The 13,370-nt window shown below is 33.7% G+C and overlaps 1 protein-coding gene across 4 annotated transcripts in view; it reads left to right on the forward strand.

The window, feature by feature from the left end:
• The window catches only part of LOC145688520 (metal cation symporter ZIP14-like), a 137,985-nt gene that overhangs the window by 63,149 nt on the left and 61,466 nt on the right, over positions 1-13,370 (forward strand). For all 4 annotated transcript variants that reach the window (XM_081762874.1, XM_081762873.1, XM_081762875.1 and 1 more), the window contains exon 5: positions 10,749-10,918. In XM_081762874.1, coding sequence (XP_081619000.1) covers positions 10,749-10,918 — 170 coding nt within the window. The remainder of the gene's footprint in view (positions 1-10,748; positions 10,919-13,370) is intronic.

Here is a 13,370-nt window from a genome sequence, read left to right on the forward strand (position 1 = left end):
AACATATAATAATATGATTAACTCTAAGACTTAGGTATATCAGGAGAAGTATTCTTTAAATTTGGGAATGGTGATAAACAGAATTTTAACATAAGGCGCGAAATTAGAAACAATACATTGAACTTTAGTCACAGCTCATAGTCTAAGATCATTGGTGGTGATTGATTTGAAATCTGATAGCTATCCTTATTGAATCTTATGACTCATAGACGAAAGGCAATACATGCTACAACACTGGCAAAGTTATTGTTAATGCAATTTGATTGGTTGATCACTATCTTTCCTGCAATCTGATTGGTTGATCACTATCTTTCGTGCAATCTGATTGGCTGATGATTTTCAAATCTTTGCTGTATTCAGTTTTAAGTTTTGTTTAACATTTAAAAATCTTGGTTTCGTTCAACATTTTGCACTCACTGATAAATATGATCAAAACCGTTTATTTGTTAATCGAATAGTTAAAAACCGGATAAAGTTTGACGGTTAACCGTGAAACGTAAAATTTTTTTAGTTTGAAATTTTTTTGCTTGAAATTTTTTTTTGAAAATTTTTTCGTTTCCAAATTTTTTTGTTTCAAAATTTTGTTTGAGATTTTTTCGTTTGAAATTTTTTGTTTGAAAATTTTTTCGTTTGAAATTTTTTGTTTGAAAATTTTTTTGTTCGAAAATTTTGTTTAAAATTTTTCGTTTCCAAATTTTTTGTTTGAAATTTTTTGTTTCAAAATTTTTTTTGAAATTTTTTTCGCTTCAAAATTTTGTTTGAATTTTTTTGGTTTACCAGATAGCGGTTCTGGATATTGTCGATACAATGTATTTTGAACTTCTTGCACTAGTTTGTCTTTAGCATATAATTTTAATTCCAGTTGAAGTCTTTTAAGGTCTAATGCAATATCAATTGGTGGAAACTCAATGTCCATTTGATCACAAATAAACTGTTTATCAATACATGTATGCACCCACGAACGATGTTGACAACCATCACAATATCTAGATACATGTTGTACAATATGCATAAATAGTACTTTTTCAGGAATATACTTGTTTTGTTGCACGCTTCCACTGCATGTTTCACACACTGAAATACACTGATGAATTTGTTCCATTCTGTTTCCGTTAGATACACCATGTTGCGAGGGACATGAAATGTACTCTTTTTACGTAACAGCACCATCTTCTCTTCGAGGACTGTACGCATCACCACTTCATGATTTGAGCCTAATGATTTGACTATGGTCACATTTAGCTCATCGTTCATTTGGTCGATTCGTGCCATTCTTCACAGGTCAGTTGTACACCAAATTGTTCTGCTTTGCCCAATCGAATCACAGGGTCAAATGTTCTAGCACTGATACCAATCATCACATGTTTTGTTTGAAATATATTTATTGGATAATAGCTTGCGAAGATGAATTCTTTATCGTTAGAAGTACACATCTTTCCTCCTGAAAAGCACTTGCTCAAATGATTTCACGGTATTGGTTGATTTATAGAACTACGGCTGACGTCATTGGAAAGGAATGTGCTGATTCATGATTTCATCACAGTTCCTGACGTCATGCCGACCAATCAAATTCATACAACTATGTCTGACGTGTTGATGTTTGAATTCATGATTTTGCTGACGAGTCCGGCTGTGTACTAAATTCAAATTGATGACTTCGACCCAAGAATCCTTTGTAACATAAAGATACAGATCCAGTATTTAAGAAACGCAGCAGTTCTTCTTGTTTTGATGCTTCCATGGGTAAATATCTTGCTGGTAAAATTATATTCTTATCATTTTCAAGCTTCACTACGATTCTTAATCCAAACTTTGTAGGGATCATTTGGCTAGCTAAGATTCTATAAGGTACATTCTGTTGTAAATCAGTAATCTTGGTAAATGATTTCATCACATCACGTGTGTTTAGAAACTGCAGACAAGTAGCCATGATGACGTTATCATGAATACTAACGCGAACGATGATGAAAAACTGATGACGTTGCGTTATCATGTTCTGACGTGTACTATTGCACCACAATGTTGCCAGAGGTTTTTGCTCTAAACAGTTCCGGTTCTTTACTAATGGGTGCACAAACTTTTTAAAATGTTAAACCAAACTTTGAAACAAAAATTTCAAACAAAAAATCTTTGAAACAAAATTTTGAAACGAAAAAAATTCAAACAAAAAATTTCAAACCAAAAAAAAATCAAACAAAATTTTGAAGCGAAAAAAATTTCAAAAAAATTTTTGAAACAAAAAATTTCAAACAAAAAATTTGGAAACGAAAAATTTTAAACAAAAAATTTTAAAAAAAATTTTCGAACAAAAAAATTTTCAAACAAAAAATTTCAAACGAAAAAATTTTCAAACAAAAAATTTCAAACGAAAAAATCTCAAACAAAATTTTGAAACAAAAAAATTTGGAAACGAAAAAATTTTCAAACAAAAAAATTTCAAGCAAAAAATTTCAAACTAAAAAAAATTTTACGTTTCACGGTTAACCGTCAAACTTTATCCGGTTTTTAACTATTCGATTAACAAATAAACGGTTTTGATCATATTTATCAGTGAGTGCAAAATGTTGAACGAAACCAAGATTTTTAAATGTTAAACAAAACTTAAAACTGAATACAGCAAAGATTTGAAAATCATCAGCCAATCAGATTGCACGAAAGATAGTGATCAACCAATCAGATTGCAGGAAAGATAGTGATCAACCAATCAAATTGCATTAACAATAACTTTGCCAGTGTTGTAGCATGTATTGCCTTTCGTCTATGAGTCATAAGATTCAATAAGGATAGCTATCAGATTTCAAATCAATCACCACCAATGATCTTAGACTATGAGCTGTGACTAAAGTTCAATGTATTGTTTCTAATTTCGCGCCTTATGTTAAAATTCTGTTTATCACCATTCCCAAATTTAAAGAATACTTCTCCTGATATACCTAAGTCTTAGAGTTAATCATATTATTATATGTTCAATAAGGTTAATAATGTCCGTCAATTGTTTACCTGAGTAGAACCAACTGTTTTCTAGAAGTGTGTGTACTCAAACTTAAGAAGTACCACAACAAAGGAAATGAATCCATGTACACTACCTCATCAAGGACAATCACGTGGTACAACGTCTTGCTTACGTTTATATTTGGCGTGAATAATCAAAACCAATGACGCATTCTCAAATTATACTACAAAGTTTTAATGTACCAATGTCCTGGACTCCTAATCCCATCATAGGTTAATAACTGATCACGTGATCATACTCATATTTGACAATGATTTACCCAAAGAACAATTACCAATTATTGATACGACAATAAGAAATGTACCCCTCCCAAAATTTAAGATTGGTACACAAATACACCTGTGTCTTATGAAAAAAAGTAATAAATCCTGTACTTATTCAATAATAAAACCGGTCAATAACATTTAAATTTTGAATATTTGGCCATAAGAGGAACACCAATGGGTCCTAGAAAACGTTTACCGAATTTTGAAAGGGGTGGGCCAAAGTACCCCTCCCAAATTTTTAAAGGAGTGCACAAATGTACCTATGTCTTATGATAGGGAATAGACCCCTATACATAACCATATAACCATATAAGGTAATAGAACCTCATCCAAGGGGATAACTTAGGTCAAACCAAACACGTGGTACAACGTATTGCTTACGTTTATATTTTGGCAATTTCGTACCCATGAAAGTGGACGATGTGAACCACCCAAATTTATCATAATACATGTTAGGGTGCAGTACTATAATACCAAATATATAAAATGAGCAATTTCTAAAATTTAAGGGGTGGGTCAAAGTACCCCTCCCAAATTTTTAAAGGAGTGCACAAATGTACCTATGTCTTATGATAGGGAATAGACCCCTATACATAACCATATAACCATATAAGGTAATAGAACCTCATCCAAGGGGATAACTTAGGTCAAACCAAACACGTGGTACAACGTATTGCTTACGTTTATATTTTGACAATTTGTACCCCTAAAAGGGAACGAGGTGGACCATCCAAATTTATCATAATACATGTTAGGGTCCAGTACTATAATACCAAATATATAAAATGAGCAATTTCTAAAATTTAAGGGGTGGGCCAAAGTACCCCTCCCAAATTTTTAAAGGAGTGCACAAATGTACCTATGTCTTATGATAGGGAATAGACCCCTATACATAACCATATAAGGTAATAGAACCTCATCCAAGAGGTTAAATTGGGCCAAAAGACCAAACACGTGGTACAACGTATTGCTTACGTTTATATTTTGACAATTTGTACCCCTAAAAGGGAACGAGGTGGACCATCCAAATTTATCATAATACATGTTAGGGTCCAGTACTATAATACCAAATATATAAAATGAGCAATTTCCAAAATTTAAGGGGTGGGCCAAAGTACCCCTCCCAAATTTTTAAAGAGTGCACAAATATACCCATATCTTATGAAAGGTAATGGACCCCTATACATGACCATATAACTATATAGGATAATAACACCTCATCAAAGGGGATAAAATCGATCAAAAACCAAACACGTGGTATAACGTATTGCTTACGTTTATATTTTGGCAATTTTGTACCCCTAGAAGGAAACGAGGTGGACCGCCCAAATTTATCACGATACATATTAGGGTCCTGTGCTATAATACCAAATGTTTAAATTGGTCAATTTCCAAAATTTAAGGGGTGGGCCAAAGTACCCCTCCCAAATTTTTAAAGGAGTGCACAAATATACCCATATCTTATGAAAGGTAATGGACCCCTTTACATGACCATATAACTATATAGGATAATAACACCTCATCAAAGGGGATAAAATCGACCAAAAACCAAACACGTGGTATAACGTATTGCTTACGTTTATATTTTGGCAATTTTGTACCCCTAGAAGGGAATGAGGTGGACCGCCCTAATTTATCACGATACATATTAGGGTCCTGTGCTATAATACCAAATGTTTAAATTGGTCAATTTCCAAAATTTAAGGGGTGGGCCAAAGTACCCCTCCCAAATTTTTAAAGGAGTGCACAAATATACCCATATCTTATTAAAGGTAATGGACCCCTATACATGACCATATAACTATATAGGATAATAACACCTCATCAAAGGGGATAAAATCGACCAAAAACCAAACACGTGGTATAACGTATTGCTTACGTTTATATTTTGGCAATTTTGTACCCCTAGAAGGAAACGAGGTGGACCGCCCAAATTTATCACGATACATATTAGGGTCCTGTGCTATAATACCAAATGTTTAAATTGGTCAATTTCCAAAATTTAAGGGGTGGGCCAAAGTACCCCTCCCAAATTTTTAAAGGAGTGCACAAATATACCCATATCTTATGAAAGGTAATGGACCCCTATACATGACCATATAACTATATAGGATAATAACACCTCATCAAAGGGGATAAAATCGATCAAAAACCAAACACGTGGTACCACCGAAACATATTGAGGTCCTGTACTATGCTTCAATTGGACAATTTCAGTGGACCCCCATTGCCAAAATTTAAGAAGGGTGCAACAATATACCCATGTCTTATAATAAGAAATGAACCCCTGTAATCATAGGATCTCATCAAAGGGGATAAAATGGACCAAAAAAAACAAACACGTGGTACAACGTTTATATTTTGGCAATTTTTGTACCCCTAAAAGGGAACGATGTAGACCATCCAAATTTATCATGATACATATTGAGGACCTGTACTATAATACCAAATGTTTAAATTGGGCAATTTCCAAAATTTAAGGGGTGGGGCAAGGTACCCCTCCCGGGGTGCACCAATGTACCTATGTCTTATGATAGATAATGAACCCCTATACATGACCATATAATCATATAAGGTAATAGAACCTCATCAAAGGGGGATAAAATGTACCAAATACCAAACACGTGGTTGTACTAAAATTTTGGCAATTTTGTACCCCTAAAAGGGAACGAGGTGGACCACCCAAATTTATAGTGATCTATATTAGTGTTCTATACTATAATACCAAATGTTTAAATTGGGCAATTTCCAAAATTAAAGGGGTGGGCCAAGGTACCCCTCCCAAAATTTTAAAGGGATGCACCAATGTACCTATGTCTTATGATAGATAATGAACCCCTATACATGACCATATAATCATATAAGGTAATAGAACCTCATCAAAGGGGGATAAAATGTACCAAATACCAAACACGTGGTTGTACTAAAATTTTGGCAATTTTGTACCCCTAAAAGGGAACGAGGTGGACCACCCAAATTTATAGTGATCTATATTAGTGTTCTATACTATAATACCAAATGTTTAAATTGGGCAATTTCCAAAATTAAAGGGGTGGGCCAAGGTACCCCTCCCAAAATTTTAAAGGGATGCACCAATGTACCTATGTCTTATGATAGGTAATGGACCCCTATGCATGACCATATAACTATATAGGATAATAACACATCATCAAAGGGGATAAAATCGACCAAACACCAAACACGTGGTATAACGTATTGCTTACGTTTATATTTTTTGGCAATTTTTTACCCCTAGAAGGAAATGAGGTGGACCACCCAAATTTATCATAATAGATATTAGGGTCCTGTACTATAATACCAAATGTTGAAATTGGGCAATTTCCAAAATTGAAGGGGTGTGCCAAGGTACCCCTCCCAAATTTTTCAAGGGGTGCGTTAATATACCCATGTCTTATGAAAGGGAATGAACCCCTGTATACGTCCATATAACTATATAAGGTAATAACACCTCATCAAAGGGGATAAATTAGGTCAAAAACCCCCGAAATTTGACTTTTTGGCAATTTTTTACCCATGAAAGGGAACGACATAGACACCCAATACGGATAGAGGTACATACTATGGTCCTAGGCTACCACACCAAATTTTTAGATTTGGCAATTTCCAAAATTTAAGGGGGGTGGTCCTATGTACCCCTGCCAAAATTTAGGGGGTGGACCATGGTACCCCTGCCAAAATTTAGAGGGGGTGGTCCTATGTACCCCTAGGTCATTGACCCCGGGCCAAGGTCATTGACCTTTGACCTATGACGTCACGAAAATGAGTTCAAGGTCAAATCGGGCATACGGGGGGGAGTACTACTTATATGCTTAGTAGAACTTCAGCGTTGCATTTATAAAAAAAATCTTTTAAAAGTTGCTTGCAGGCGACTCGTTAAAGAAGACCATCAATTTTAAGATGATGGTTTCTATCATGGGAATCTTAATGCTCATATATTTTGATGGTAGAGCAAATTTTTAAACAAACAATTACTTGCTATATCGTTGAGCATTCCGTCATTCTTTATGAGAAAAAGGTTGTCTTGAATCACCATTCTAAAATTCAGTTAATGGATATCTGCAAACTAAATGAATACGAAGGCTGCTGGAAAAGTTTCTGCAAACTACTACTTACAGTAACACTAGTGCTCTGCTATTATAAAATTCGGAAGAATAGACATTTCTGTGTTTAAATTAACTTTGTTTCTTTAAGCTGTTTATTTTCACAGCAATTGGAAGTAGTAACTTAGTGTGAGAAATAGAAATTTCTCGTGAACTCTCTGGGACAATGATTTTTATGATTTCAAATGTTGTTTAACAGCTGCATCAAAGAGTTTTCATTTGGCTTTGGGAGATGAAGCACGATCTAATAGGACTGTGTACAATTGGTTTTCCGAATTCCAGCATGGTTGCGCACTTCGTGGTGATGAATTTCGTGAGGGTCGTCCATCCATGTTTATTGTTATTGGTGATGTTGATGCTGTGCGTGAAATAATTAAGAGGGATGGGCATGTGACGTACCGTAAGATTCGGGCAGGTTTGTACATTGACATAAAAGCAATGCATACAATTTGGGATGGTAATTTGAATGTACAGAAACTTTAAAACTGCTGGATTCCACACAGCTTGACCTAAGCTCAAAAACAGGCTCGTATTAATTGGTTAAAAAAAATAAAAAATAAAGTCAAATTTGGTGTACTGCATCGTTTACAGGAGAAGAAACTTGGATTTATTCGTTCGATCCCGAAACTAAACAGCAATCCACTGTTTGCGTGTTTCAAAGCGAGATGAAATTGACAAAAGTTTTCCGATCGAAGAATGTTGCCAACCAAATGATTGCTTGTTCGGTTACACTGAAGATGTGCCAACCATAGCTTTAGAAGATCGAAGAACTGTCAATGCTTAGTGATAGACAGCAATTTGTGTACTAAAGGTTAGTAATTGCTTAAACTGAACTTAAATCGTCGCATCATTCTTTGCCACCACAACGCGAGTTCCGACTCAGCACACGTTCACGTTCCCATTTTTTTTTTTTTTTTTTTTTTTAAGTGAAAAATGTCGAATTAATGACTCATTGTCTATAATCTCCTGATTTAACACCTAATGACTTATTTCTTCCCACACGTGAAAAATAAGTTGCGTGGTAAGCGATTTGTGTAACCTGAAGCAGCTATTTACCCATTCCAAACAGCGGTTTCTGAGATACTTGTACAAACTGGTGTGAAAAATAAATTAATATGCTTACAACAAACAAAGATAATTTGAAAGTAAAATGCTCTATTCTTTCAAATTTTATAATATTGGAACTAGCACCAGTGTAAATAGTAGTTTGTAGAAACTTTACCAGCAGCTCTGGAATGTTAAAAATAAGAGCAGGAAATGAATATAATGTGAAATTCTAATGTTGTTTGATACGCCTCATGACCCACTTTCTATTTAAAAATGGTAATCTGAATCCAAAATGGACATTTGCCGTTGACATGGCGGCCATGATTGTAACATTATCCTATCCAGTGTTACTTTGGGTTTCATCCCATCGTCTGTTTTTAAAATATTATAATGATGTTCGATTTCTCCTGTTTGTTAATAAAGTTACTTACAGCATCTAAGAATTTTGATATAGTATATTCTGGTTCCTTGTAATTACCTATGTGATATGTATTTCACTTGAATGTTGCACTTTCATATCTCTCTTTGTCTTCAGTAAAGTGATGAAGATTTTTTAAATATATAATGGTTGATGTTAATATTAAGTATTTCTGAAGTTTAGGTTCAAAATTTTCCCTCATTATTCTTATTAATATAATACAGTACACTTTCTAATATACAGAAAAACTATAGCACGATACTGTCAGATCATCATATGGCCAGCCTACCAAATGCATATTTTTGTCATTATGCTGGAAGGTAGTGTCGAAATTTTACTCTTAAGAGAAGAGTCACAGTGGGTATGTGTGTATTATATTTTCGAAGATGATATTGACAACAGAAAGCTATAAGATTAAAAGGAAAAAAATGTGTTATGTCTTTACCATGACACTCTTAAGTTAGTTTCTGTATATAATCCACATTGGGAGCTTGTCTCTTTTTTACATGTCTCTCCCCTGAAAATTAAGATGGCGTTGCTTTCGAACTACTTTATTAACCTTCAACCTGCCTACAATTTACATTCCTTTTAGAAATATCGCTAGTAATTTTCACTATTGTTTCTGTTTGCGCCATGCTTGAACATTGTGTTGCTCCGCTGTACATATTATCACAACAGGAGATGTCTAGAATGATTTATATTGACAGTAGCACATTTCTTTGACCATTCATGATAATTTCGCATAATTTAATTTCAATGATCTTGAAGTTATTCTGGAAGTATTGACGTTTACTTGGTTACTTCCAGGAATTTATTAAATTCTATGATACCATATTATTTACCGTATTAATTATTTTGGTATGATACATAAGAGCGAAAAATGTACTTGGCTTCTACGCAAAGTTCTTGAATTTCTAATCATGATGGACTTCGAGAAGCGTTTCGTTAGTCGAAGGTCAGAATATGTGTAAACAGTGGTACACTTTCTGTTTATGATTGGTGTGTAATCTAAGCATAAATATGAAATGATGGCATGGGACAATGCAAAGCTGTGTACCCAGCATAGAAATGTACTATCTTAAACCTGGCAAGAGAATTAGTTGCTCGAATAGTTAATCCTATCATTTTTGTAATGTATTTTTTTCCTATCGTATTTTTAATATATTGTCAAATTCAGAGAAAGAAATAGTAAAATAAAAAGACTGATTAGTGACTAAGTTCATTTAGAGCCTTCTTTTTATGTCCTGTAGACTTTGTTCTCTCATGAAGGCATGCAGAGAAGTCCTGATAGAGATATACCACTTCCCTACGTGAAATTCAGAGAAATGTGGGCAGCCAGAATTTCACGAACATGACCTCAGGTAAAACGTATTGCATATCTGTTCATTTTAATTAACAAACTGTACGTGAAATTGTTCCCCGTCGTTCGATTCCAAGTGGAAGCTCCTGTGGACAGGATCCCACGTTAGGCTGCAGATTCACGCTTGAAATTGTCTTACTGCTGAAAAGGGACATTAAACTTCGAAATATCTATGTTCCCCGTCGATGTATGCATCTTTACATACAAAAGACACGTGGTCAGCTACTCGACAAATGAACGTAAACCGTCTTTGGAACGCTCGTTTTATTCATATGATTTGTATGGAATCTATTTTTTTCTTTTTTTAAATTTATGTATTTATAACTTATTAGTATAGAATAGTTTAATGCAAAAGAATGGGAGACAGGTTTGGACAAGGGGGAAATAAAATGCAGTTAAAAAGGGATAAATTATTTGTATAAATATAAAGGCTGACATAAGTATTAACTTCATGTAGAGACTTGAGTGAGTGCACAATGAATACAAATAGTACTTTTTATTTGAAATATTTGTTCATTTTCAGTTTGGGGTCTTGGTATTTTATTCGTAACGATTATCAGCTTATGCTCGCTGCTGGGTGTTAGTGTCTTACCTTTAATGGGAAAGGCATTTTATAAACAACTGTTGACAGTTTTAATTGGCTTGGCTGTGGGATCGCTAGCAGCAAGTTCAGTCTTCCACTTAGTGCCACAGGTAAGAGGATCACAGTAGTGAAATAATGGCTTAACTTAAATCTTCCCTTATTCTTAGATGTGTGTATAACTGTAACATTTTGTAAATGGTGACTTTGTAAAAACATGACTAAGTAATACGCATGTTATGTAAATATTCTTCTTCAACTTGCCTTACGCTATTCCTCTTATTTCTCTGTAATTTCTTTTATTATAGATTGCTTCCTCACCTCGCATATAATACGCATGTTACTTCTTTCTTACGCCAAAAATTGTAACTGAATTGTGTTAATATCCTGGAAGTAATCAACGACTGCACTTAGTTATATTTTACAATGGGAAGTAATATTGTATATTTGGCTTAAGAAGTGCATTTTCCCTAACACAATTTCGTGTCAATAACTGTTAATAAAACAAGCTACTCGAGGATGCTATCTTTAGCTTCGAGAACGTGGATTGTACAATATCTTTATCCAAAATTTGTACAGTATTTGTTAGACTGGTTGTAAATACTGCTTACAATTATGTATTTAAATTTTACTTTCCAGCTGTTAAGTTCATTATACAGTATTATGAATATGTATTCATATCAGGGTTGGCAAAATCCATGGTTTTTATTGAAAAAAATAAAAAAAACAGCTTTTTTGTTTAAACCCTTTTTTTTTTTTTGTTTAAACCAGGTTTTTTTGGTTTAAATAATTTACTCTATGTATTTATATTAGATATGTACATAAATTTGTTTCGTCTTGGTGTTATTATGCAACAACAAGGTTTTGCTGTAAGGAGTCACTTAAGCTTAAAGCGGAATCCAAACCGCTTCTCGGCTTACATCCAAGAGAAATGGTCCATTTCGACACGTAACCGAGACTTAATTGGTCACAAATGCGATTACCGACTCACTCACGAAGGACTCCTGATAAAAATACGTTGTACTGATCTTTACATAGGCCTACTTGTTAATTAATTGTCAAGAGTCATTTCAGAAGGACAAAAAGATAAACAGTTACACAAGTAAAAACACTATACAGAATTATATATAAATCGGGAAACTCCCGCCTTAGCCATTGGGAAAATCCTGTTATTACTTTAAATGTATTTGTATGTAAAATTTTAAAGTCAACCTATCATAATCACTACGCTAAAACTGAGGTATTAAATTACAAATTTGGTATGTAGATATCATTCAATAAAATTAAAACAAAGTCAGATTCAAGCTGATGTTGGAAGCTACGTAGGCAGTTGATAAATTTTGCCAATTTCTATCAATATATTTAAGCAACCTTGGCTTCTTTATAAAACAACAGGCATTCAGGCAAGTAAAAATATAAAATTTGGTTTCGTTTCGCATGTTTAGGCTTAACATCTTTATGAAATACCAAGGTTATTACGGAGAAGACTTTCGCTTAAAGGGACACCTCGAATCGCTATTTAGTTTACACTTGAAAGATGGGTTGCGGTTCGACCGAAAACTGAACACGGGACCCCTTGATTAAAAGGTGAAAAGTAGATAAAAAATTTAGTAAAGTAGAAGTTCACACAATTTAAAGCATTTTTCGTTTTTTTTTTGTTTTGTTTTTGTTTAAACCATTAAAAAAAAAAGAAGCTGGTTTAAACCACCTTGGTTTAAACCAGCCAACCCTGATTCATATAGTAGTGAAATTCTCATGAACACCGAACAATATGAATGATTAGTTTTCGTCTGATGACAGTGTCTTGTTCGTGTAGTAGCTCCTAAAAGATGACTAAGTTTGAATCGCAGCAGTGGCATTATACTGTATCATATCAAGCAGCAGTGTCACTGATACTGGAATACAATTATTCTTTAGGATTTTGTGCAGTTATTTTCGTTTGCGCCTAGTATAATGAAATCTTTTTCTTCTTCTTTTTATCTATCTTTGATAGTGTCGAATATTTTTCATGTATGTGATAGCAAATGTCGGATAATGATATGGAGGAGATTGAAAGGTCCAGGCATTTTGAAATTATTTCGACAGTTGCTTGTTTTCATATTCTGTAGAACAATCCTTTTTCTTTTTTTTTCTTTCTTTTTTTTTAAAATTCGATTTAAGTTGTTTTTATTTTGCTGAAATAATTATATAGATTTTAATGAAGAAGTAACGAAAGGTGATCAAAACAGAACTTATGTAGGGCGGATATTTGCATAAACCGGACATTGTTCGCAACTCTAATTAACCTGATCTTATATCTGTTCGGATTTGTACTTAGTGCGAAACATAATTTTGTTCATTAGCTTTAAGTTCCGTTTGGAGCAAGTTTTGCTGTCTTACAAACTTTATTTTTATTATTTATTTATTTTTACAGTAGAAGCCCGAAATGGCACGATTCTAAATACCGTGGATTCTGATATAACACAGGGGAAAGTATGTCTCCCAATAAAATAATAATAATAATAATAATAATAATAATAATAATAAACAAAAAATACTTTAAAAAAAATAGTACTTTCGTAAGTT

This window comes from Thermobia domestica, chromosome 6, assembly GCF_964235325.1.
Source record: "Thermobia domestica chromosome 6, izTheDome1.hap1.1, whole genome shotgun sequence".
Classification (NCBI taxonomy): domain Eukaryota; kingdom Metazoa; phylum Arthropoda; class Insecta; order Zygentoma; family Lepismatidae; genus Thermobia; species Thermobia domestica.